We start from the raw sequence: 27,924 nt of genomic DNA, 5'->3' as shown, positions 1-27,924 counted from the left end.
AAAATGACCGAGCTTTTTTGCGGGCTCGAGCCAGGCCGAGCAAAAGCTCGGCAAAAAAAAAAGGCTCGCTCGGGCTTTTTAAGGGCCGAGCCGGGCAGGCTAGTTTTCTCCCCAATTTTTTTTTTCTTCCCTCCTGCTGCCTTAAAAGGCAGCAGTTTTGCTGCCTTGAAGGCAGCAGTTTTGCCTTAATTTTTTTTTTTTAAAGGCCCGCGAACTCATCGGCCGGCTCGGGCAAAGCTCGTGTCCCCAAAATGGGGCTCGGCCTGAGCTTAGGCTCGGGTCTACCGAGTCCCGAGCCGAGCCACGGGTGACCCGAACCGGCGAGCCCGATTGCCATCCCTAATTGATGGTATGATTTAGGTAGCAAGCCATAGATGGGATTCAACTAACTCTAGACCGCAATTTGGTATGTACAAGGCAACACGTGTTTAGCACGTAAAAAACTATTACTCCATATTTGTAGCAGTTGCAGACGCTCAATGGTGAATGAGAATTGGCTTGATAGTTAGTGTCTAGATGATTTTAATGGACAAATGACGAGTTTTTCCTCTATTTTTTTGAGGGTTTGAACTGTATAATATTTTATATATTTTGTGATGATTTTGATGAGACACATGCAGAGTACTGTGATCCTTCACATATCCATTTATTCTCTTATATTCTGGAGTAATAATCAAGTTGGGAGTGATTCCCATAAATATAGTATTTTCGTCGGCTAAAATTTAGATTTAAGTACTCAAAACGAATTTGATGAACGATAGTTACCATAATCAGAGTATGTGTTTTGTAAATTTTTTTAGAATAATATTTAAAAATTTTGTGAAAATTATTAAAAAAAGTAAGGAAAAAAAATCATGAATTCACATTTGAAACAACTATTTTAGAAAATTATATACAAATTTTACATATGGGATTGGGGTATAAGAGCCTGTTTGAACCACATTATTTCAAAAAAAAAAAAATTTTTAAATAGTAATTTGACATCATTTCAAACACACATTTTTCAATAAAATAATATTACACACAAATAAAAAAATTTCCTTATTTTTTAACTACATATTTTCCATCAATATACTATTCAAGAATGTATTATTACCAAAATAATGTGGCTCGAATACCCTTTAAATATGATCATCAGAGAGTAATATTATTTATCTTTACTAGGGTTGTCTGCAGCTAAGCATTTGTTTGGTTCTCATTAAATTATAATTCATTTTTTCTTCATTTTTATTAACAACAAAATTTTCAATAATATAATATTACACGTACATCCAAAACTTATTCTTCATTTCTAACTACACATTTTTTCAAAAAATTACTACTTCAAACTCGTTCTCATTATAATGAGAGAAAAATAGGGGCCTTTTAGTATTACACTGGAAAGAAGTTCGCCTTCACGATCATTATTTCAAGAAACTTTATTTCCCATGCGGGCGACCTCACAGTAGTTTCCGTGCACCTTCTTCTCGCGAAAAATAATCTACAGTCAGATCCTATCAACAACAACTGAGTCATTCACTCTCCTTGTCATTTTTTCTCCTTTTATCTTATAAATTAATGGCTTTCCGCATTTATAATTATCCTCTCCTTAACTCCCCATTCTCTTCCACCTCACTACTCCTTCCCCAACGCCTTCCTACACCTAATCCCCTTCTCTGCTCTAACAATAACAATTCCAAGGTAAACAGCATATATACATCGTTGACAACTGTATTTGAAATTAAAACCGTAATTTTATGTTTATTTGATGTGTTTTGATGAATGTGATAGATTTTGGGTGTGAATAGTGGGAAACGAAGATGTGTTTCTGTGAGGGTCCAAACGACGGAGAGGAGAGCCATGCCCGAAGACAAAATGTTGGTCAGTAATTGATAAGCGAATTGAATTTTATTTATAGGTTGAGGTAACAACGATATCATTGTATTGAATGTTTTTTATTTTTTATTTTTTAGGTGTTTGTGCCACCGCATCCTTTGATAAAGCACTGGATATCAATTCTTCGTAATGAGCAGACACCTTGTCCAATTTTCAGTAAGTGGAGCTTCAGCTAAGAATGAACATAGTCCTGCCTCGGTTAGTTTGCTGAGTTTTCTAGGATAGCCAATCACTTTGAATCTGTTTGAAATGCTTGCAAATTTGTTTTATTGTACAATATGGTTCTGTTGATGAGCAACAAGGTTGCAACTGGAAAGTATAGGCTGCAAATTGCAGAAGATGCAGTTATTGATACTAATTGGATGGAAGTCACAGCTTTTTTACTTAATGACAGTGATAAACACTATCAAACAAGTTAAAGTGGGTTGAGGTGGGCTTGGAAACACATTTTTAAATCGTGTCAATTGAGTGCAGGAGGCATTCAGTTAATATTTCTTTATATTTATGCACTAATAACTCCACTGTAATATTTATAGAGAGTGCCATGGCTGAGCTGGGAAGATTGCTTATGTATGAAGCCTCCAGAGATTGGCTGGTGAGCTGCAACAATTTGGATATTCTCTTTTATTTTTGTCTTCTTATATATGATTATATCTGCTATGGATGCTATCAAATATTGTACTTTTGAACATTATTGAATTCTGAGGAATATTTTAAATAACATGACCAGTGTTTCTGGTCGTAAAAATCCCTGTTTGATTTTAATAAAAATCAGATATTTAGTATATTTTAATAAAATTTGATGAAATATGTGGTTGAAAAGCTAATTAAAGTTGTGGTTGTCATGAAATGTGTGTGGTTGAATATGAGTTGGGGAAAAAACGAGTCTTAAGAAATGGGTGCTAGACAGGGTCTAAGAAAGACAAATTGAATCATTACTTTCAACTAGTCTTCCTTTTTTCTCCTTGAAGTTTATAGTAGTTATAGATGATAGAATATAATTTTTGTTTAAAGAAACTTTCAAATTCAAAAGTCTAGAATACCTATACTAGTTTTAACTAGCATTTCTATATTTGATTGCTGGTAGCCAACTATCTCTGGAGAGATCCAGTCACCAATGGGTGTCGCCTCAGTGGAATTTATTGATCCAAGGGAACCTGTATCGGTTAGTCAAAATTTTTTATTTTATTTTAATCACTTTCCCTCTCTCTCCATTCGTGTATTCATTTGTATTGACTTGTTTTGCGCCTTTTGCAAAGAAATTAGTTACCATGGTACCCAATGTTCCCCGCCACATATTATACAATTTTACTATGTTATGCTAGCTTTTGATACTAACATCGGGAGAATACCAGAAAGTCTGCAAAAATAGTTTACATCCAAACTATTCGAAATATTCTCGTTCCAGCCAAAAAGCCCAAAATGATTGCTTACATCTGAAAGATGCATATGTTTAACATGCTCAACACTGTCAATAAATTTTGAATTTTCCTACATCAATAAATGGATTTCCTTTGCGTTTAAAGCAAATGAATGCAATGAAAAACAGTGATGACAACAAGCTAATCCTTATTTCCGTAGAAGTTGGGTTCGGCTATACTTCATTGTTATTTACTTCGATCCAGAGTTACATCTATTTGAATCAAACCTAGAGAAAGGTCCAACAAAATTAAGTATTTTGCTTCATCAGTGCCTCTCAGTCTCTGCTTTATGAACTAACACTCATCTTTCCCCATTTAAAAACCATGTAAAAATTAAAATTGACCGGATCTTAATTTGGGTTTGGCAACTTGTATACTGGATCAAGGTTTTCTTTTGCAGAATTAAACTGATCATCGTAGTCGTGCTGTACAGATTGTTCCTATCTTGAGAGCTGGTCTTGCTCTAGCGGAGCATGCATCATCGATTTTGCCTGCAACAAAAACATATCATCTAGGTACATAATGTTTAGTCCTTCTTAATTACTGAAAAAAGAAAAAAGATGGATCATAGATATTTTGGTGGTGAAAATCCAAGTGTCTTCATTAATTTTGGCGTTGTATGTTTCATTTATTACAGTAGTTACCAGAGTTGTCTCCATCGATGTCTTAATTTTCTGACTAAGCTCCATAAATTGCCTCTTGAAATTAATTGAGCTCCGTGTTTGTAAAACTGACTGTTTGCTGCATTTTTTTGTTTACTATCCAAGGCATCATTAGAGATGAAGAAACTCTTCAACCGACGGTGTATTTGGACAAGTAAGATCTCTTTCTAGATAAAATTGCTGAAGTTTCCATTTTACATTGATATTTATGCTTCTGTTGTTCCAGAATCTATGACGTGCACTAATAGAAGTGCTCTACTTTAGGTGCAGAATCAGAATATTTTGTCATTGCATTTTGATAATAAGTTTTGTTTCCTAAGTTTTATTGTTGCCATATGGATCAGCCTGGTAATTTTTTGGTAACCTGCTTCTCAGGTTACCTGAGAAATTTCCCGAAGGTTCTCGAGTATTTGTTGTAGATCCCATGCTTGCAACAGGTACTTATATCATTTTATGGCTATTTTTGTGGTAAAATATTGTTTATTTTTCTCTACGTGTCATATTATTCAGTTCATAGAGTTCTACTTCTCCCCAAAGTTTAGAGATTATAGAAAATTTGAGTTGTATCTTTGCCATTGCTTGTAATCTTTCACTTTCTTTACAAATCATATGACTTTAGGTTATAGTTAAATAGGTGTTCTTAGGTTACCACTTACCAGGTTGGATTAACAATGTGAATGGTTTACCATCAGGTTTCGTTTGCTGCTAATACTTTTTTGGGCATATCATTTGTGTTTGAATTCTAAATCCTGGTCTAATTATCTCAAGTGCTCCATCCACATATATTCGAAGTTCTAGGCCAGAAATATAGCTTCAAGCACCATCTTTTTTCTTAGCCATTTAGGTGTCATGGATCAAGACACCCTTGATTTGTTGTCTGTATGAATAGACCCTCAAAACTCTCAATTTTTAATTTTGGGATCATATTAAAATTCAATTCCATAACATGGCAATGAATAAGAGACTGGCATCTATTTCCACTTCTTAAACTAGAACTGAATGGAAGTTTGAACCCTTGGATGCACTTGACTCCTTAACCAGGATTGATAGTGGTGCTTTTTATTTGCTGTGTCTGCGAGGAATTGTTTGCTAATATGTTGTTTCAAATCTATTGTCTGCATCAGGCTTGGAAATTATTTATTTCTTTGTAAATGCAATTTTTAGGTGGCACAGTCATTGCAGCCATTGAACTGATAAAGGAGCGCGGCATTGATAATAAGCAAATCAAAGTGGTCAGGATACTAAAACTCTTTTCTTTTCTTTTTTCCATTTTTTAAAACATATACTCTCTTCTTGGCATTCTTGGCCTTGCCTCATGGACCATGGTTCAAAAACATGAAATCTCTTGCGGATCTCTTGGCCAAGTGCCAAGCATGCCTGGTGAAGCCGAGTGGGATCTGTTTTGCATGTATCTTTTGCATCTATGTGGAACATAATACTTACAGCATAAACTGCTTGGTTTCAGATATCTGCTGTTGCTGCTCCTCCTGCCCTTCAAAAGCTCAGTGAGAAGTTTCCTGGGTAATAATATCTCCAATCAATTTTTTGGAAATTAAATGTGTTGTACTTTGGTTTTAATAATTTCTCTTTTTCTTACTTACCAGGCTTCATGTATATGCTGGAATTCTTGATCCGACTGTTAATGACAAAGGGTAATTATAAATTCATATATGGAGCTCACCTTTCGGCAGAATGCATATACTGTTCTCACTTCCTGAGTTTTGGGTCATTTCAGGTTTATATTACCTGGACTCGGCGATGCAGGAGACCGTAGCTTTGGCACGTAAACCTGTCAAACTATACATCCAGCTCAATCTTCCAGGTTGTCATTGACCCAATTTTGAAATTTCTAGGCATATGATATGATATGTGGGAGAAGTTCTGCCCAAGCTTTGAAGTATTTCTCAGTTAATAATCTTGAGATTTTCTGATTAATTGCAACAATGGCGTTGGAAGGAGTGGAAAGAAATCAAAATGAGTCAATGTGTTGAATAAGATATCATGGAGCGAGCACTTTAGACGCTAAAAGCTAAATAGTTTACAAAAGATGAATGAATTATTTTTTCGCTATTTTCTCTAAATATTTTTTTTATTATCATTCTATTGTTGATCTTCGTATAATTATTTTGACGTATTGGTAATAATTTAGACCACTGCATATATCTTACTCCAGTTTTGCAATGTAATGGCATTATTCTGTAGTAGGATTTAACCATATTTTATTCTCGTAGTTTTTATTAATTTCTCATCAACCCAATTCAGGGCTCTACCTTCTGATTGCTGGTCCGTCTCAACCTCAATAAGCAGTCAACTTAGATCACTAAGACATCTTATTGGCATCCATTACATAAGACTTTAAAACCCACCTGAACTACCCCATAATGCCAGAATTTAGAAAGAACCAATTCAAAATAAATAAATAAATAAATGAGTGTTATGGGATTTTTAACCTGTGTTCGTGTTGCATTAGAGTTATATGTATAGAGTTTAACCTTTCTAGAGCCTGGAGTATTCTGATCACAAACAGAAGTAATTTCTCTACGGCAAACCAATAAATCGTTAAATACAATCTTGTGTCTACATATGAATATATCTATGAAGAGTAAGAAATCAAACTCAATTCCCTATACATGCTGGCAATAGAATTCCAAGTCTTGTGCCATTACTTAAAAATGTAATGTGCGGAGTCCAAATACATAGAATCTAAAGAAAATTTAAATGATACTAAAGAAAGCTACCTGCACATAAAAAATCATTGTCGGGACGAAAGTATATTCAAAATGGCAGTTTACACACACACATAACCACCATCACAACCACAATCATCACAGCCACTGCTCGTGTCTCCATGAGGCCGGGTTCTGGCACTAAGACAACAGCAAACTAGACCTATCAATAGCATGAAGCCCCATACCGAGGCCAAAGCTTGTGCCCAACTCAAGTAATATCCCATCTTTTCTCCTCGACTCCTCTCTATCTCAGTTCAATACCTTCCCACGGATTAAAACTCATTTTCACGTAAATTCATTATATTGGTGTTATCAGGTCAGAAAAGGAGTCAAGTTTGACAGATGATTAGTATCTCACATGGATGAGCTTGAAAGCGGGCAAGAAAACATGTGCCAACCTGTGAAACAAACAGCTACTGTGATGAAAATCTTTGCCTAAAAAATCATCCAAATTCGAGTTTTTATATTTTCTTTTTGGTGACTCCAATAAGAACATATATATTGTGTATAGGCATGTGTGGGGATAAAGTTTTACACATAAAATGCTGGTAAAAGTATACTTTCGGTAGACTGAATTGTAGCCAGATCAACTTTTCTTGCTAGTTGTCTTGGAGGCTTTTAGACTTGCCAACTGATTAGTTCTTTCATTTCAACTTATACAACACCTGCACGCAAACAATATTTGAAGTAAATGGAAGTTTTTATAAAAAGCCGAAGGATCTTTTACATGTTGTACGCATCAACCGGTGATAAATGCACACGTGTGAACTAATGAACGGTATCGTTTACCTGGACCATAAATTCGTCTTTAACTTTTTGTTGACATTGAGGTCTCTAGCTTTATAAATTTGTAGCAACTTGATCACTAATGAACGGTATCATTTACTTGACTGTTAAGAAATCAAGATTTGTTAAAAATAATATATATTTATTTTCAATTAAAACAAAAATTAAGAATAACTTCTTTTTTATCCTGTTGAAAAGGAAAACAGTTGTCCTGCTATGGGCCCCACGCCAAACTGTTCACTCCACGCCGTGTGAGGTGGCTGTGAGGAGCGAGCAGTGAGTTAGGAGTAGATGAAGGGGTTCGGGTGAGGTCGTGAGATGACAGAGACAAAAGATATAGGACATTGCTATGTGTACATCATTAGGTATACACAATGGCCTACCCCCTCTCACATGAAGGGGGCCCACAAATATTTTATTGTATGTGGGCCCCCTTCCATGTGGGAGGGGAGGTGTAATGTTATGTGTACACCATTGTGTATATGTAGCATTGTCCATAAACGGGTGATTAGTTGGCATATTTGGGGACTGAGTTTACCATTTTATCTTTGAAGTATCATCAAAATTTTACATCTCAAACTAGCAGGAGCTTTATAAAGCTGGCTTTCAGTGACTGGAATCTTGGATGTTATAAACTAGGCATGTGCATTTTAATCGGAACCAAATTTCTTGAATTTCAGTTCAGTTCCTAACAAATAAATTAGAAATCGGAACTTAGAACCAATAACTAACTGAGTCCGATTCAGTTCTTGATTCCTGAATTAGAATTATGGGTACACGAGTGGAATCGATTTTATGCTGGATAAAAAAATATAAAATTTAAAAATCCTAATTTGGGTAGTAATTAGTCTATAACCCTAAACTTTAAACTTAAAAAATAACATTGGCTCTTACTTTTTTATATCTCGCCTCACATAAAATTGTTGCATTTCAAAGGTTATTACATGTTAATATTTACAATTTGACATTTTATAAATAAAAAATGTCAAGTAGGTTCTTATGAATCAAAATGTTCATTCTTTACAATTCAAGCTTTTACTTTCTTGTATTGTTTATAAACTTAAATGGTTTTTTTATTTTTTCATAATGCATGACAATTGAATTTGATATATTCATTGCTTATGTCGTGTTGTACCTTTTTTATTATCTTGAACTCGTGGTTTTCTGTAGCATCAAGAATTCCTCATTTCGCAACATGAATCTTCAATAAAAATCACGACCATTAACATTAAAAAAAAAAAAAAAAAAATCATCCATTATTCATAGCAAACGGAAAATGATGCAAGTGTGTAAAATCGAAACCATCCACAGTTTTGTGAAGAAGATTTTACACAACCATAAAATCTCCCACATTCTTTGTAAGAAATCTATTAACTACTATACAAATTCCAACAGATTTTCGTTCTTCATTATGACTGGCAAGAGTCCATTACCTTAAACAATAATTCAAGAAATCTACAACCTGCTAGTGAATATGCAAACAACAGTAGCCTGTTTCTTGAAAATTGAGCAGCCGTGGATGAAAAACATTATTATGTAGCCCATGCACAAGATTTTGTCATACACGATTCATTATCTTAGCCCCAAAGATGAAGCCCCTACATAGACAAGAAAAGACTGTCACAAAAAATTAATATTCAGAATCATGACAGAGATCACAACCGATTTTCCACAGCCACTTTTCGCAGCCTTGAAGTTCGACGTAAAATACAAATGCTAATCTTCTCGTTAACAATGTTAAAGACAGCAATCGGATCAAATTTCATTACATCAGGGTGACGACAAGATCTGTTCTCAGACAAATACGGGGCACAAAGTGCTTAGGCAGAGAGTTGATTGTCCTCTGACATTGTGTAAAATGCAACTCAATATAATAGAAAGAGAAAAGTAATTCAAGTTCCAGTGAGGTATTAAGTGAAGATTAAAGAGAGAGGCAATTTATTATTCCACAAAACCATGAGAAGGTGGCATTCAAGTATTCTCGATGATAACAACCCATTCCAGGACCTTTAATAATTGCAACCTATACATACTATGAAAAACAATGAGAGTCGAAAACAAATTACCAACTACATACTTATCTTAATAAGGGAAAGTATTTCTGAATCAGACTGGCTCACTAGATTCGGTGCAGTTCCAATTAAAATTTAACTGGTTTTGGGTCTTAGAACTGGTAACCAAATAGTTTGCAACTGGTTCTCGGTTTCACTTAAAGAATCAAAATTTAATATGGTTCCATATACCTTATTTATAATATCTCAATTAATCAACCTTTAAGTTAACTTACACGAAGTTACATGAATTCATATGTATTAAAATTTACCAACACATTTGCCACCTAAAACAAAAAGCATGAAAGTGAAACATGAAAATTCATAGAACGGTGTAAACTTGCAGGTTTTTTCTAAAACATAAAAATAACTGGAACGAACCTGATGCAATACTAAAAGTGTATTCAAAGCAAAAATGGAATTAAATTAATTAATATTTCTTTAAATTTTAGTTTGTCTTAGATTAGGATTATTTTCTTAGTTAGTTTCCTATTTAGATTACATTTTTTAATTATTTTCCTACATTGCTTACGGTTGTTAAACGCTTATAAAAAGAAGGTTAACCCTTTGTTTTTAAACATACTTTGATTATTGAATACAAATTGTTGCTCTCTAATTTATTTTGTCCCTCTTAGATTCTTTTCAATTTTCATAAATTGATAGCTTCCTACATCAATTTGTTTGGGACTTCCGCTTTCCATCCCCAGACCGATGGTGAAATTGAGATCGTTAAGGTCAAGCTCCTTGCCCATCCCATTAAGCTCCGCTTCCACATTTCCCCCTTAAGATTCATTGACAAGGTCCCGTAGATCAAGTTATTGCTTCAAAAGAAGACTTTCGCGGGTTTCTAGTGCCTTGAAAAGGTCTTCCGCTTAGCAATGCTACTTATATTAATGAAGACGAGTTTCTAGAACTGACACCAAGCAACTGGATGCTTAAGTAGACTGTAATTGGCTTGGGTCAAATTCTTTTTGGTCGAGGAGAAATGATGTAAAACAAGATATATTCGAGGCAAAAAAAATAATAATAATAATTAAATTAATTTGAATTTCTATAATTCTATTTGTGTTCCATTAGGATTATTTTCTTAGTTTCCTATTTAAATTAGATTTTTGATTAATATCCTATGTACCTTAGGATTATTTAAACGCCTTTATAGAAGGTTAACTCTTTGTCTTAAGAACACTTAGTTTATTGAGTACAAACTACTACTCTCTCCAACTTCTCCTCTCTCTCTCAAATTCTTCTTAATTTTAATAAATTTCTTATTTCAAATATTTGTTTACGAGATTCCTACGTCATAACTAGTACTAGTAGGTACTAGTAAAATTCAAATCTACCAATTCGGTTCAATTTCGTCAAAAGTTCCATGTGATGAATAGCCTCTAATGCTTGATTCAGTCCAGTTCTCACTAGAACCAGGGTCACGAACACTCCTTCCTAAAATATAACTAGCTCACATGAATAGCTCCTGTTTTAAAGGTATATTTTCATAAAAACCAAAAATTTCTATAGGAGAGTCAACTTAGCCCGGATTTCGACAATCCAACTCCTCTCATTTGAGATTTTTCTCTCCAAATTTCTGGGATTTCCATTCATCTTTTTGGAAGTTAGGAGGTGAAGGAGAGTACATAAATCAGCAATCTAAAATAGGTTCTATGATCTTTAAATTTTCCTCTCATCCTCATATTGATGAGGACATCCACTTTGGACTATATAGTTAAGTTTTTTATTTGGGCTTATATTATGTTTTTGTATTAGCCCAGGCCTTTTTATTTTGTTTTGGGCTTGTATAATGTTTTGGGCTGGCCCAAGCCCAGTTTCTTTGTTTGTCTATTATATATATGTATGCAGCCTGTTGCATGAGCAGAGAATTGATGGAAATGAAATGAAGTTTGAGTGTTGCAAGCATTTCACCCTTTTCCACCGCCCTTCTCCTCTTCTCTTCCCTTCTCTCCTTCGTTTCTAACTGTTTATGTATTCTGCTTCTTCTGCTGTATTCTGCTTCTTCAATTTCCACAGTCTAAATTTCTCAACCTATGTTACATCAACTTGGTATCAGAGCCCAACCTAGAGTCGGTCGTTTTTCTGCATCCCATAACCTGCATAACCTAGCATCACCATTTTCAAACTTCATCCCTTGCTACAAAACCCAGTAACCATACACACATATAAACACAGCCCCCGCAACTTACAGCATCTTCATCCATTATATATATACATACATATATATATATACCAAAGCAACTCCCAACCCTGCTGCTACAAAACCCAGTCAACAACTCTGCCTTCTTCGTTAGGGGCACACTGTATCACTGAGCTACCCACGACTTCAACAGCCCGACATCAATAAACAACCCCTACCCAAACTCATACAAGTTACCCAGTCAACCATAATCCAGTCTCTGCCACCCAGCCGCACACGTATGCTGCAAAATTCATAAAACCCACCACGCAGTGACCACCCAAAAGATTCAACCCCAATAATCCATCTTCCATTTTCAAGAAATTGAACCAACCCACTCGAAATCAAAGCAACCAAAAAAAAAAGGGAACCATCAACTGTTCGAGCTTGACAGCCTACAAATTCGGACTTCTGAACACATAAATTTCAACCCAAGTCGTCTACTTCAACATCTTCTCCACCTCCCAAGTCGTCGACTGCTGGTAAACCGATGACCCAAATAGTTGACTCTCTCCTTCGTCGGCCACCGCCCAAGATGCAGACTCCCACAGCCCGGCTACGCAGTTGAGTCCAGCACCGCCAACAATCGATCCAGAGTTGCCGTGTAATTGGATATATATTTTTCAATCGGGTTGGCTTTATTAGTTACTATTCTGCACTTGGGCTTATGTTTGAGTGCAAATTTGATTTTAATTTGGGACCAATTTTTTGAAATGGGCTTAGTTATTACCCTGTTGTATTTATGTAATTTAGTTTGATTTTGTAAGTTTAAAAAACAAAAAAAAAAAAAAAAAAAAAAAAGAGGTGATAAGGAAGTTTGTCTCTTTCCATATTTTAGCATGTACAACTAATTAGAAAAAAAATAATTTTTTTGGCTTTCAAGAACTATAGAAAGAACAACACTTTTTCCCTTTTTTTTATTTTTATTTATATATATATAAAAGAAAAGCGAAAAAAATTGTATTTTCTAACATTGTTTTGTAGGTACATCTTCTTGTCCTGTTAATCGATCGAATTACTTCAACGAACAAAAAGGGAAGTTACTATTTTTATCTATATTTGGTTTATATTACTATTAATTTAAAATCGCATCAATTAATTTTCTGTTCTGCTATTACATTACTTTGCCTAAAATTACATGATTGAACCCTTGTTAAACCCCACTTTTATCCCGCTTATTTTACATGATTAAATTTTGACTGGTAATTTGACCCTCGCTTTGTTATTTTACATATATTAGCAGTATTAGCTTGCCATATTTGGACTTACTTAATCCCAAACCTTTAATTTAAATGCTCAAATTGCTATTTTTCGTTACTTGCACTTGTTGTTCATTGATCTCTCCATCGCAATTCGCAAGTCATATAGCTGGTATTACATTGCATGCAGTTGCGTGGTGGTCGTCTAGTCACACCTAGTTCTAGTACATTCACCATGGACCCCTCACAGTTTGATGCACTTACTAGACAATTAGCTCAACTTGTCACTAGCCAGCAACATTTACAGACTCAAATTGCGGCTGTCCAAACCGAGATGGCTGCTACTTGTGAATAGAGTAGAGACCTAGCTACTAGGTTGGACAATTTTGAACAAACCCCTCATTCGACTGACGCTGATAACTCTGAAGCGTCTCATAATGTTCACTATTATCGTCGACCAAGTGGTTGACAACATCCTCGACGTGATCAAAGGAATGGAGATCAAGGCCGTGAGTGAGAATGAGGTCATGGTCGTCGCGATAATCATTCTCCTCCACGCCATGACGAGCGTTACTTTAGAAACATCAAATTAGACGCTCCTACTTTTGATGGCTGCTTAGATCCTAGAGTTTTTACTCAATGGATTAGAGACATGGATCGTTTCTTGGCATGGTATGGAGTCTTAGAGGATCGACGTGTCCAATTTGCCAGTTTGAAATTAACTGACATCGCCCAACTCTTCTGGGAGAGTGTTGAGGATCTCATTGAGAGGCGTCGTGCACCTCTAGTTGGAAGTTGGGAGGAAATGAAGCGTCGCCTTCAAGAGAAATATTTGCCCCAATCTTACAGGGGCAACTTGTTGGACCAATGGAATACCCTTACACAGGGGAATCGACCAGTGACTGACTATGTTACTCAATTTGATGAATTTAGAATGCGATATCATGTCGTTGAGTATGAGGCAATGACTTTGAATAGGTTTAGATAGGGCCTAAAAGATGATCTTAGGCGTGAACTTATACTTCGAGGTGTCACTACCCTTGATCATGCTTATCCTTTAGTCCAAGATTATGAGTTGGTCACTAAGACTCCATATGGAAGGCGTGTTAACAGTCGTCCTTCCGTCTCATCCGTGTCACCTCCGCCTATTAAGTCCCTCCTAGGGCCTTCCCCATCTAATGTTCTCCATGTGTTGGAAAATAAGGGTAAAGCTCCCGAAATTCCAAAAACTTCTTCTCGCATGCAGTGCTTCAATTGTAAAGGCTTTGGTCATATCGCATCTAGATGTCCTAGTCAAGCTTTAGTCATTGAGGAACAAAAAGATGTAAAAGGTGAGTCATTAGAAGATCAAGTCTATGAACCTAAGTTTGAAGAGTTTGACGATTTGGATGATATTGATGATACCTTGTTAGGTTGCATCCGAACCTTCCCTATAGATCTATATTCTGTGACCTCTGTCCCCAACACCTTGCGGCTAAGTGTTGTACGTTGTACCCTCACTCACCCTAAAGATGCTGATGATTGGTGTCGTGACGCCATTTTTCATAGTTATATCAAGATCAATAACAAGGGTTGTAAAATTATTGTGGATAGTGGTAGCTGCATTAATGCATTTTTTGTGGCTACGGTGTCCCGTCTTCGATTACAATCAGTCCCACACCCTCAACCTTATAGCGTCTCTTGGGTTGACACTTCTTCTATTGCCGTAAATGAGCGTTGTTTGGTTCCTATCCAATTTCTTGAATACAAAGATCATATATGGTGCGACGTCATTCCCATGGACGTTGGACACGTCATTCTTAGTCGTCGTTCAATTTAGATGTCACTATCCATGGTCGGTCAAATTCATGTTCCTTTGTGTTCAATGGGAAGAAGACTCACCTTAATCCTTTATCGCCAAAACCTGTTGATTCACAACAGACCAAGAAAATTGTGGAGCGAAAAGGGTTACATATGATTAGCCCTACAAAATTTGAGCGTACACTCAAAGAGGATTCTGTTGTGTTTGCCGTGGTCGTCATGGAAGTTTCATCGAAATCTCCAATATTAACCCCTGATGAGGTCCAATCAGTTCTTCAAGAGTTTCGAGATGTCTTTCCTGAATATCTCCCTGATATATTGCCCCCTTTACGGGACATTCAACATGCTATAGATCTTGTTCCTGGATCGTCTCTTCCAAATTTACCTCATTATAGAATGAATCCTACCGAGCATCCTGAGTTTCAGATGCAAGTAGAGGAGCTCCTTCACAAAGGATTTATTCGTGAGAGTCTAAGTCCTTGTGCGGTTCCCGCCCTTTTGACTCTTAAGAAAGATGGTTCTTGGAGAATGTGTGTTGATAGTCGTGCCATCAATAAAATCACAATGAAGTACCGTTTTCTAATCCCTAGGCTTGATGATATGTTGGACATGATGGTCGGCGCCATGATATTTTCTAAGATTGATTTAAAGAGTGGGTACCACCAAATTAGGATTCGCCCGGGTGACGAATAGAAGACTGCCTTTAAAATAAAGGATGGTCTTTATGAGTAGTTGGTCATGCCTTTTGGGCTAACCAATGCCCCGAGTACTTCTATAAGAGTAATGACACAAGCTTTGCAACCATTCATGGATAAATTCCTCGTTGTCTACTTTGATGATATTCTCGTGTACAGTAAAACTAGGGAACAACATAGAGATCATCTCACGTAGGTTTGTTCTACCCTTCGCGCTACAAGCCTGTATGCTAATGTGAAGAAATGTTCTTTCTTCACAGATAAAGTTGTATTTCTAGGTTTTATTGTCTCTGTGACATGAGTATTTGCTGACCCTACAAAGATTCAAGCCATTGGTAGTTGGCCTGAGTCCTAGACTATACATGACATTTGGAGTTTTCATGGTTTAGCTACCTTTTATCGTCGTTTCATTAAAGGGTTTAGCACAATCATGGCTCCTATTACGGAGTGCATGAAAAGAGGGAAATTTTATTCGTCGCACGAAGCGGCCAAAGTATTTAAGTTGGTTAAGAGGCGAATGACAGAAGCTCTAGTCATGTGATTTCCCGATTTTTCCAAAGTTTTTGAGGTAGAATGTGATGCCTCTGGGGTAAGGATAGGTGGAGTTTTGAGCCAAGAGCACCACCCAATTGCTTATTTTAGTGAGAAATTAAATGATGTCAAACGACGGTACTCGACTTATGACAAGGAGTTGTATGCAGTCGTACAAGCTTTACGCTATTGGCGTCATTACTTGTTGCCCCAGAAATTTGTTCTTTATTCGGACCATGAAGCACTTCACTACCTTAATTCCCAAAAGAGATTGAATGCTAGACATGGTCATTGGATCGAGTATTTGCAAGCCTACTCTTTTGTTTTGAAGCATAAAAAGGGTAGTGAAAATTAAGCGTCGTTTGCTTTAAGCCGCCGCATTTCACTCTTAACCAACGAGTGTCAAGGTCATAGGTTTTGAACGATTCAAAGAAGATTATGAGTCATGTCCCGATTCAAGGACATTTTCCTTGCGTTGCAAAGTGGACAATTGGATGCTACTGATGATTTTCGTCTAGAGGATGGTTATCTTTTTAGGTCCAATAAATTGTGCACCCTCGGACTTCAGTACGAGACTTTATAGTTTGGGAAAGTCACGTGGAAGGCTTGGCTGGGCATTTTGGACGTGATATGACAATCGAAGAGGTTGAACGTCAATTTTATTGGCCTTGTTTGAAGACAAATGTAGCTTAGATTGTTAGTGCTTGTAACACCTGTCAGTTGGCCAAACAAAAGAGACAAAACACTGGTCTTTACACACCTCTTCCCATCCCTAGTTGGCTTTGGCAAGATGTCAGTATGGATTTTGTACTAGATCTCCCATGTACTCCAAAGAAACATGATTCTATTTTTGTTATAGTGGATCGTTTCTCGAAAATGGCCCACTTTATCCCTTGCAGCAAGAATTCAGATGCCTCTAAGGTTGCTAGGTTGTACTTTAATGAGATTGTTAAATTGTATGGCCTTCCTAAGTGGTGTGTCGGATAGGGATGTTCGGTTCACTAGCCACTTCTGGAGAACCTTATGGCACATGGTTGGCACTAAGTTGAAATTTTCCACTACGTATCATCCTCAGACCGATGGTCAAACTGAAGTTGTTAATCGCAGTCTTGATAACCTATTAAGATGTCTAGTTCATGAAAATCTTGAGGAACTGGGATTTAATCCTCCCGATAGCCCAAATTGCATATAACAGTTCTATGAATCGATCTTTAAACATGAATCCTTTTGAAGTTGTTCATGGTTATAAACCTAGGAAGCCTTTAGACCTTATTCCTATGTCCCCACATGCTAATGTGTCTTTGTCAGCTGAGGCATTTGTACAACATCTTCATGACTTGCATATTGAGGTCAATAAACAACTAGAGGCAAGTAATGCTTCATATAAACTTCGAGCGGATTTGCATAAACGACATCTTGAATTTAATATTGGGGATTATGTGATGATCCGAATTAGATCGAAACGACGTCCATTTGGATCCGCTTCCAAATTGTAAGCTCGTAGCGCTGGTCTTTTTAAAATTTTAAAGCGTGTTGGTCCAAATGCGTATGTTATTGATTTTCCATCACATTTTGGCTACCACTCTACTTTCAATGTTGAGGATTTAGTTGCTTATAAAGGCCATTTTAAGGCCTCCGATGATCCTTTTCTACCCCTATTTGTTGACCCTCAACCCGAACCTGTTGCTACCCCTACTTCAACACCCCCTATAACAATACCCAAAGAAAAGATTAATGCTATTTCAGATGAATAGATTATGTTGACTAATGATGGAGAAATTCAGCGCTTTCTTGTTCGTTGAGTAGGTCGATCTGACTCTGATTGTACATGGATATCTAGAGAGACACTCCAACAGCTTGATCTTGGCTTGTTGGAGCTTTATAGGAGTCAGCATGATCTCCCATTGCCCAAACCACCTATCACACGTGTATATGGACGTCGGAAGAGGTTTGTCCACCACTCAGCTTATGGTTGGGCAACTGATTGCAACCTTTTGTGAGTTATTCTCTCAACAGAGTCGAGTTTTCTCTCATCCCGGGAGAGTTGATGAGGACATCCACTTTGGACTATTTAGTTTAGTTTTTTTATTTGGGCTTATATTATGTTTTTGTATTGGCCTAGGCCTTTTTATTTTGTTTTGGGCTTGTATAATGTTTTAGGCTAGCCCAGGCCCAGTCTCTTTGTTTGTATATTATATATATGTATGCAGCCTGTTGCATGGGCAGAGAATTGATGGAAATGAAATGAAGTTTGAGTGTTGCAGACATTTCTCCCTTCTCCACCGCCCTTCTCCTCTTCTCTTCCCTTCTCTCCTTCGTTTCTAACTGTTTAGGTATTCTGCTTCTTCTGCTGGTTTCTTCAATTTCCACCGAGTCTAAATTTCTCAACCTATGCTACATCACATATCCTTCATAACCAACACTAAGAGCTTTCTGGTATTTGACCTCCCCTCACACTAGCTCTTCATATTGCTTGACATATATTCACAGTAACATTATCTAACTATAAAACTACAATGGTAAAGTTACTAATCCCTTCATCAACATGCAACAAATTGTCTACCAACAATTTTCTCCTTCAAGACCTTCCCAAGCAGCCAACGTCTCAAATAGCTTGGTCAGGCACCTTAGAGCACGACATATATATATATAATAAAAGATAATGAAAATAGAAGCCATTGAGACAAATGTTGCAGTGCTCAATGTAAAGGCAGATCAAGGCAAGGTAACTGACATGTGTTTTGAATCCCACTAGTAGACAAGCTATAGATCACTATAATTGCGCCAAACTGCACGGAATTCCTCACGGAATGTGTTCAGGCGAGCTTTCAAGTTAGGTGTCCTAAAGCTTGCATGAATGAGGGTGACTGCAACAAGAAAGAGAGTTTGAGATGAATCACGAATCTACACCATGGAAAAAACTTCAAAGTTACAATCATAAAATTACCAAGGAGGCCAATAGCAAATGCCCATAAGACACTGAGAAGTCCACAAGAGACAAACCAGAGAATGAAACTCACTGTGGAAAGAACAAATAAAGCCATAAGCTTTCACTATAGAAACTACACTCACGCAACTACGCAAGTCATAAATGAGAAATCAATGATGCTGAAAATGGCTGAAAGTTTTGCCATACCTGCCGAAAATAGCAAGACAAATACCCAACGAGGCCGTCCACAAATATGCACTGTTCTTTTCGAAGATGGACGCCCTCGAATAACAGGCCTAAAATAAATTAGATATTCAAGTCAGTAGCAGCAGTGAATGGTTTGCAATTCCATATATACAAATGTGCTTACATAAGGGGAGGCCTCATTTTGGCAGCTAAATGCGGAGAAAACTGCCTGACAGTTCTTGTGACCTTTTCACCGACAGTACCTGCAAAACTGTATAACAAATTGAGCAATATGAAAAGGATGTCAAGAACCACCGTCAAGAAGTTTATGCAGTCCAGACAACTGTCAAAAACAAACAACTAGATTGCAATATTCTAATAGCAACAATCAAAGCAATTGCAAACTAAACCACATATGCATGTTGACGTAGTGCTCACTGGTCAGAGAAGCATACCTATCATTCAGAAAAGCTATGCTTAGAGCTGTCAATATGGCAGCAACAATAGAAAGTGGCTTCCTGATAAATCCCACCCCTGAAACTCAATGTGCACATGTATACATTAATTTAGATACATGCATAGACACAAGAGTGCGAGTGCACATATGTCACATAAAAACTAGTACTGGTCATTATCTTTAGCTTGCTTACCAAGAATAAACACAATCATTATGAAATAATTGGTCCTATAGCTGCCAAAAGGAAATTAAAAATACATATCAGCAAAGTAAAAAAAGTTGTATTTTCCTATTAGATAACTCTATTAACTTTACATTACCCCAAAAAAATAAAAGAAAAGAAAAGAACCAACAATTCAGTGACACCAAACTCAATACTGCATAATTTAAAGAATTTGTTTCTAGACAAAGCTTAATGTTCTAATTAACAATAAGAAAATGCATAAAGAGAATTAAAAATTTAATCTTCTCTAACAAAGTACTAGCCTACATCGAGAAACCAATAAATAAATCTCTCTTGCATTTCATTTCTCTCCCGTTCATTAAACAGCTAGTCGGATATCAAATTAATAATCAAAGAAATAATATATGTATCCATATACAAAGGAGGAGAAGGAGGATCTTACTAGTATAGATTACACTTGAGGCGGCTGTTCCATTTGGAGTAGGAACGAGGGATGGTAAATCGGGAAAAGAATTCGGCGATCGGCCGCGGCGGCGATGACCAGTCCACTTCTCGTAATGCCTCGATCAGATCCCCCGTTGTTACATTAGTCCAATCCATTTACTACTCAACTTAATTCAAACGATTGAGAAAAACCCTAGGTGCAAGACTTTTCTTTTTAGAAAAAGAGAAAGAAATTGAATGGAAGAAATGGGCAACGTAACCGAGATTGGATTAATGGGCGTTAAATAAGTCGTTTGAAACTCCGTCCTGATTTTGCTTGTTTTTAACGGGAAAGAGAACTCCGTTTCAGATCAACGGAATTATAAGTCATTGTTTGAGCCCCATTCTTGTTTTAAAAATAAAAAAATAATAAATAAATAAATAAATAATATATATATATATATATATATATATATATATATATTGAATAATGTAATGATAAAAAATGTATGATTAAAAATAAAAAAAATTATGAATTTACATGTAATATTATTTTATTGAAAATTGTGTGATTGAAGTAGAGTCAAATCGTCGTTAAAAAATATATTTTGATAGAAAAATTGGACTCAAACAAAAGCTAAATGAGCTCATTTGAATCCCATTCTTTGCCAAAAATGCATCATAGAATAGGGATTTTAGTGAAAATATGTGGTTAAAAAATAAAGATATTTTTTATTTACGTGTAATATTAAGTCATTAAAAAATGTGTTTTTAAAAATAAGAGAGAAAAATATTTTGAAAATAATGGGATTAAAAGGCATAAATAGACGCTTGCATTTTACAACCGTTATAAAAGGCGAGAGCTTTTAGTTATTGTTTGACAACCATTAATCTATTTTATGATTTGCTATAGAATTATTTTCAATTATACATTTACATAGTAAAATATTTTACTTGTATGAAAAAAAAATTTACTTCTTTTTAATCGCCAATTCTACTAATGATCACCATTCAAAACTTTATTTTTTTCTACAATAATGATTGTCCAACAAACTCTTAATTCAAATATGTTTAGACTGTTATAATGTCAAGATAATAAAAAAAATTCTAATTTCTTACTAAGAGCATGTTTGGTAAGGTTTAAAAGTCAATTAAAATCAATTTTTTGACCGTTATTTCACTATTTCAGTCGCCATTTTTTAATCATTCTCTTACACGTAGGACTCACTTTATCTCTAACGGTCAAAAAATCAATTAACAAAATCCCTACCAAATAAGCACTAAATTAAAAGTTCGTGTTTGCCCTCATTTTTTAAAATTATTATTTTTAACTCTGTAATTTATGAAACTTATAATTTTTATTAAGATTTAATCATAGATTTCATTAACTTTTATTAAAATTTATTAAAAATCAAATTTTATCAAAATCAAAGGGGACTAAATAAAAGCGCGTGTCTTGTTTGGATAAAAGCGCATGTCTTGTTTGGATAAAAACTATAATTTTAGTAGAATTTTAAAAAAAAAAAAAAAAAAAAAAAAAAAAAGAAAGTTAAAATGATAGAATACATGGTTGAAAGTTGTCAATTTTCTTGAAATGTATTATTAAAATTAATATTTAACTTGACTTTAAATTTAATCAACATTTTTAGTTGAATAGAACATTAGCCAAATGTTATCAAATCTTGTCCCCAAAAAAGTTATTTAATTTAATAACCAAAGCTTAACTTGCTTTGATTAACTATTTTATTTTTTCATAGTAATAGTAATTTTTGGAGATTGTGTGGTTAGAAGGGAAGGAAATTTTTTTGGGTTTAAATGTAATGTTACTCTCTCCATTTTATTTATATAGGCCGACTTTCTTTATTTTTTGTCTTAATTATATATAATCCTGTTTCTTTATCGATAATGTTTTGTTTTGATTGTTTATTGATATACTCTTATTTAATTTGTCTAATTATAATTAATTTTTTCACTTAATTTTAAAATTATACAAATATAAATAAGGGTAAAATAAGAAAATTTTTGACAAAAATTACTTTTTCAATAACATTAAATAAAATTTAATAATCTGTATAAAAAAAAAGGCCTATATAAATGAGATGGAGGGAACATTTCATTGAAAAATGTGTGGTTGCTAAAAAAAGAAAAAAATTAAATTTTAATTTAATGTGGTTCAAACCGGACTTAATGTCATGAATTATTTTTCTTCGTAATAAATAGTCAATCAAAACACCAGAAATTCTCATCTCTACCTAAAAGGGAAGAGTAAGGGTGCTTGTACAGTTCCACATTCGGGTAAATCGTGGAAAAGAAGGTCAATTCTTAGGTTGCGCCTTTATAAAAAAAATATATATATATAATTTTTTTTTTCAATTTTTATGAACAATTTTCTGGATCTAATAGTTAATGTGGATCTAAGCTCTAGGTTTGGACGATGTATTGCATCTGAAGATTCTCGTGCTTTCAATTTTCAATCATCTTATTTTTTTGAAAATTTAGTTATATGAATTGTTATGTAATTACGGTAGTTATGATTTTAATTGTTTAATATACATTATTTTATTCATGTTATAATCATAAAATAATTTAAAGCCTTTTGCATTTAGAACACTAAAAAGGTTTCCCGTTGAGTTGCAACTTACAACACTCGAAAAACTTAACCATGCTTTGAAGTCTAAGGAGAGTGAATAAGCTAAATTTATTTTCTTCGATCGCCAATCAATTAAATTAGCCAAATAAAATTAATTGAAAATGTCAATAAAAGGATTGATTCTTTCATCGTGAGAGCTCTAATGTCATGACTAACTTATATTCACAGAATTTGCCACTACAAATTTATGAGTCAAATTACCTTCACAAATATCCTCGTTCGTATGATTTGATTCGAAATGACACATACATTCTGTGTATCTAATACAAAGCTAACGCATTATATATTCCAAGGATTGCAAGACTGTGAATTGATGAGAAAAGTCATCCCCGATTGTGTCTGCAATAAGTAACTATTAATCGAGATAAGTGAACTTTTATTTCACCTTGCATTTCTCATTTTATTTTTAAGGTTATTTGTGCAACTATTTTTGTGTAAAATAATGGCAAGTAAAAATCTTGCTCGGGGTTCTATATTAACCTGTATCTTCTAATAGACATATTAGAAACTTTGTCACTTGAACAAAGTAATCCATTTTTTCAGACAGAACCACGAAGAGCGATGAAGATGGAACGTAGTTCGATGGAATATTGAGGAGTTAAATGTCAAGATTAAAAAATTACAGTTAAAAGTGCAAAAAGAGTCAGGTTTTGGGACCGTTTGTGCAATTTATCTAATTTAATACAACACGAGTCCACTCCTCTCCCCGTTACCTTATCTTCTGATCACTAACGAAAACCCAAAACTATAAAGAGAAAAATGAAAAAGAAGCAAAAAAACAAAAACAAAAAACGCAGCGGAAGCAAAAGCCAAACCCTTCAAACTTCTTCGTCATTTACTTCTTCTTCTTACTGATTTCGGCTAAAAAATAATTGAAATTTGAATGGCTCAATTGACGAGTAGCAGTGGCGGGAGGTATTGTACGGTGGGGGATTATATGGTGGAGAAGCAGATAGGGGCCGGTTCGTTCTCCACAGTAGGGGTGGGCGCGAGTCGGTTCGGTTCGGTTCTAAAGAGAGTCGAACCGAACCAAACTTTTTGGGTATCTAGTAAATGGAACCGTCGGGTCCAAATATAATTATGGAACCGTTCGGGTTCGGTTCCATTCGATTCCGTTCGGTTCTGTACTATAATTAAATTTTTAACATTTATAACAACATTATATAAATACGACTAATGATACATTCAATGATTTTGAAATGTCAGAGACTCGATCAAAGTTTCGATCGGCGGAGGTCACAGGTTCGATCGGAGGTCAGAGTGTCGGCCGACAATTGTATATGTTTTGAACTATTAGCGAGGCTGCGAGAGTGAGTACGAGAGTCGAGACAACGTTATGCACTTTAGTGTAGGTGTTTAAGGTTATTTATTGGATTTGATCTTGTTTGACTAAGAAATGAAACAATAAAATGGATAATTGGGTCAAAAATTAAAAAATTATAAATGAAACAAATTATTGGGCCAAAAATTTGGATTTAGAAATCATTAATTTGTTAATTTGTTTAGAAAAAATTAAAATAATTTGATTTACTCAATATAAAAAAAAAATAGAAAGATCCAGTTCTTATTCGGTTCTTCGTCTAGAACCGAGAACCGAACCGTACCAGTCGGTTCTTAATTCAAATACCTGTTCGAGTATTTAATTTGACAAGAACCGTCGAGTTCGGTTCGGTTCGGGTTCGATTCGATCGGTTTGGTTCGGGAGATTTGCCCAGCCCTACTCCACAGCATGGCTTGCGTGCCATCGCACCAATGGCACCGAAGTGGCAATTAAAGAGATCTTTACTTCAATTGCAAACTCCAGGAGAGCCTGAAGTCGGATATTTTTATCCTCAAGAAAATCAATCACCCTAACATCATTCGATTGCACGATATGATCGAGGTCTACTCCATTACCCTTTTTCTTTTTTTTACTGTCTTTTCATTTAATGAGGATTTGTTATTTGAATTTTACTTGGAATGAGATTTGGCAGTTTTATGTCATGATTGTGAGTATATGTGTCGATGCCAGCGGTGGTATTTTTTTTAGGTACAATGTGTTGTAGTGTACTTTAGCTTTTTGGATATTATGACTACAAAGTAGAAGTACTGAATAGTTTGCCTCAATATGAATGCGAGAATATGCGATCATTAAATTGGGTATTGTTCTCTTATTTTAATTGTATTGGAATTAGAGTTGGCAGTTGGCGTTTTAGGGTATGGTCATGATTGTAAATCGTGTCTTTCAAGATTCTTTTTTCTTTATGATCACTTAATATGGTTATGTTATGCCTTTTGATTGGATTTTATTTTTCTTGTCCATGAATCTTAGAGGACAGGTGCAACGGACTATTGATTCCAAAGTGCTAATAGGATAGTTGCTTTCTTTTTACAATTCTTATTTTGTTAAATATTCATTTTACTGTTTACTTATTACAATTTAAGCCCCTCTTTGTTAGAGACTTTTTTGAGAATAGATTTTTTGAAAAGTTATATTTTGGAGAATGTGCCCACATGTAAAATTATTTTATTAGAAGAATGTATGGTTGAAAATAAATTTGAGGAAAAATGGGTTTTATGAAACGGGGACCAAACAGATTAAATACATTTTTGTGAAAACAATAATCACTGTGCAAATGTATTAGGAATATGGAAAAATGTACATTGTTTTGGAGTTCTGCAAAGGGCACCACCTTTCCATGTATATTAACCAACATCATGGCCGAATCCCTGAACCAATTGCAAAACACTTTATGCAGCAGCTAGGTATCACATTTTTTTTCTCCCCCCTTTCCGCCTACTTGTTTTGTGGTTTGCACTAGGATACAATTATCATCGTGTTTACTTATATATGCTACTTGCTACAGCTGAGGGTCTGAAAATTCTTCGTGAAAACAACCTTATACATCGAGATCTAAAGCCCCAGGTATGCATGCATTGGAATCCATTTTAACATTTTTGTTGTTCGCTTAATCCTGTGCTCGTTTTAATATAAGTAAACTCTGGTATTTCAACGCACAACTTTATATAGATACCTTTAGATTGAGGGATAAAAGTTGTCTTTAGAGAAAGGGCAACAACGTAATGAAAGTCCTTCTTTGATTATACTTATTTCGCCAGTTTTTACTACCTATTGCCATGAAAGTGTACAATCTCGGGTAAAGTTCTGACATCTAAGTTTCTCTATCCCTTGTATCTTCTTCCCTCATGTCTGGAATAGGAAATGTTATAGTGCGTTTAATTTATATAAATATTGTTTTTCTTTCACCCCACTCTTGATGATATGGACCTATTATCAACTTCAATGATGTAGAAAATTCCTTAATCGATTTGGATTACACAAAAAATATAAAAAATAAAAAATATTGAGGTAGTATGGCTCATCCAGGTTAAGTCCATGTGATGAGGACATCTATTTTTTATTTATTTTTAGTTGGACTTTATTTATATTTTAGATTTTATTTATGTAATTGGGCTTGTATTGACCCAAGTCCATGCTATTTAGGGTTTTAGTCTTTACTATTTAAACCTAATTGCGATTTAATTTCATTAGTTTTGATGAATTGAAGAATATTTTGGTGGTTTGTTGCCTATGGCTTCTCCTTCCTCTCCCTCCCACTCTCTCCCATGAATTTCTGCTTCTTCTCCGATTTCTCTCCCCATTCTCTCTGGTTCTCCCCTCTTTCTTGCTTCTTCTTTCTATTTTTTTTAATTCGTCCTGCATCAAATTTGGTATCAGAGCCAAAATTTGGATAATTTTTCATCCATAATTCAAAACTTTCTTCCTATCCCCTTCCCAAAAAAACTTGTGGAACAGCACAAACAAAAAAAAATTGTTATGAAGCAGCAGTTTTCTTGTTCAATTTTCTTTTTAGTTGATTAGGAAAAAAAAGTCACTGTTCACGGGTACTATTCACACTCGGAATTTCAGTTTTTTTTTTTTTGATTTTTCAGCAGTTTCACCAAAAAAAAAAATTAAAAAAAATCTTTACTGTTCACTGATACTGTTTACACCCGAAATTTCATTTTTTTTATTTATCATTTTCTGCAGTTCCCAAAAAAAAAAAAAAATTCAGTTTTAGAGTTTTAGGCGTTTGCTGCTACTGCTAAGTATGCTGTTTCATAAATTTCATCCCTAACAATCAAACCCTACTTACATTCAGCGTACATACAAGATCAACCCACCTTATGTTAATCCAACCCTATAATAATTCATATATCCACATATAATTATTACCCGCGAGCCCATTCTTCTTATCAAGACATTTGGTCCATAAACTAGTGGCCCAAATTACTCTCAATCCCGGTTAAAACTCATTCTCATTTAATCCAATTCAAACCCACAACCCATTTCTTCTCAGCCACTCGTCCAGATTAACCCACAGTCACCATACGTTCTACAACCACCCTCACCGCCAATCGCCAGCAACCCACTACTACACCAGTTGTCATCCACCACCCGGAGTTCAGTTTTTGCTTTAGTTTTCACGCCGATGGAGTTCTTCTGAGTTCAGAGTGTCAGGGACATTTGTTGAATTGGATTTGACCTATTATTTGCATCGGGGCATCTTGTTAAAACTCTTGAGTATTAGTGTTCCATTCAGTGACTCGACTACTTAGGAGTATTCCATTATAATTTTCTACTAGAGACGTGCCAACTGGAAAATCATAATTGGGCATAGTTCTTATTCTTTGGGTTCCATCAGGTTTAAGCTTCCGTGGGCACCACCGCTACAACTAAACAACAGGGAGTGCTTGATTTATATTTGTCATTGGTTTACAATACTGCTTCATTTAAAATTGCATTAATTAAATTTTTGTGATGTTGTTATTCTAACAATATACCTAAAGTCACATGACTGAATCCGTTGATTTCGTCAAAACCCTTTTTACCTTACTTATATTACATGATTAGGTTTCAACTAGTATTTGATTTGTGCTTTATTATTTTACATAGATTAGCAGTATTAGTTTGCCATATTTGAATTTACTTATCCTTGAAAAAAAGTTGCTTAATTTATTATTTTTCACTGCTTGCATTTATTGTTCATTGATCTCATCATTGCACGTCATTTAACTGGTATTACATTGCATATAGTTGCGTAGTGGTCGTCTTGTTGTCTCTATTTCCAATACATTGACCATGGATCCATCCCAATTTGATGCACTCACTAGACAATTA

General features: G+C 35.2%; 4 protein-coding genes and 1 pseudogene across 6 annotated transcripts; 4 read left to right on the top strand and 1 right to left on the bottom strand.

Annotated features, from left to right (window-relative positions):
• Window positions 1-1,392: 1,392 nt before the first annotated feature.
• LOC111365886 (uracil phosphoribosyltransferase) lies at window positions 1,393-6,199 on the top strand. Its single transcript, XM_022986412.1, has 12 exons — window positions 1,393-1,680; window positions 1,771-1,860; window positions 1,953-2,031; window positions 2,412-2,470; window positions 2,963-3,040; window positions 3,730-3,811; window positions 4,064-4,112; window positions 4,334-4,395; window positions 5,123-5,190; window positions 5,424-5,479; window positions 5,563-5,610; window positions 5,694-6,199. The coding sequence occupies exons 1-12, from the start codon at window positions 1,558-1,560 to the stop codon at window positions 5,743-5,745; spliced, it is 846 nt and encodes a 281-aa protein (XP_022842180.1). The 5' UTR covers window positions 1,393-1,557; the 3' UTR covers window positions 5,746-6,199.
• Window positions 6,200-8,710: 2,511 nt separating this feature from the next.
• LOC111365877 (PRA1 family protein A1-like) lies at window positions 8,711-20,447 on the bottom strand. Of its 3 annotated transcripts, none has more exons than XM_022986393.1 (8): window positions 20,133-20,447; window positions 19,700-19,740; window positions 19,505-19,589; window positions 19,234-19,320; window positions 19,071-19,159; window positions 18,882-18,953; window positions 18,669-18,801; window positions 8,711-9,090 (listed from the first exon to the last, which is right to left on the bottom strand). In XM_022986393.1, the coding sequence occupies exons 1-7, from the start codon at window positions 20,288-20,290 to the stop codon at window positions 18,698-18,700; spliced, it is 636 nt and encodes a 211-aa protein (XP_022842161.1). In that variant the 5' UTR covers window positions 20,291-20,447; the 3' UTR covers window positions 8,711-9,090; window positions 18,669-18,697. The 3 variants fall into 3 exon arrangements, with proteins under 3 accessions (XP_022842161.1, XP_022842151.1, XP_022842170.1); XM_022986383.1 differs by having other exon boundaries at window positions 8,711-9,071; window positions 20,133-20,442; XM_022986402.1 differs by having other exon boundaries at window positions 8,711-9,071; window positions 19,505-19,583; window positions 20,133-20,434.
• LOC111373499 lies at window positions 13,144-15,401 on the top strand. The gene is made up of 4 exons (XM_022996033.1): window positions 13,144-13,255; window positions 13,529-13,854; window positions 13,897-14,613; window positions 14,781-15,401. Exons 1-4 carry the CDS (start codon window positions 13,144-13,146, stop codon window positions 15,399-15,401), a joined length of 1,776 nt encoding a protein of 591 aa, XP_022851801.1.
• On the top strand, window positions 16,380-17,126 carry LOC111373490. The gene is made up of 3 exons (XM_022996025.1): window positions 16,380-16,516; window positions 16,655-16,730; window positions 16,794-17,126. Exons 1-3 carry the CDS (start codon window positions 16,380-16,382, stop codon window positions 17,124-17,126), a joined length of 546 nt encoding a protein of 181 aa, XP_022851793.1.
• Window positions 20,448-23,522: 3,075 nt separating the features above from the next.
• LOC111373480 overlaps window positions 23,523-27,924 on the top strand; it is a 14,277-nt pseudogene continuing 9,875 nt past the window's right edge.

The sequence above is a fragment of the Olea europaea genome, chromosome 2 (assembly GCF_002742605.1).
Source record: "Olea europaea var. sylvestris chromosome 2, O_europaea_v1, whole genome shotgun sequence".
NCBI lineage: Eukaryota > Viridiplantae > Streptophyta > Magnoliopsida > Lamiales > Oleaceae > Olea > Olea europaea.
Note: the sequence above shows the minus strand (reverse complement) of the source record. Positions and strands in the feature narration are given on the sequence as shown.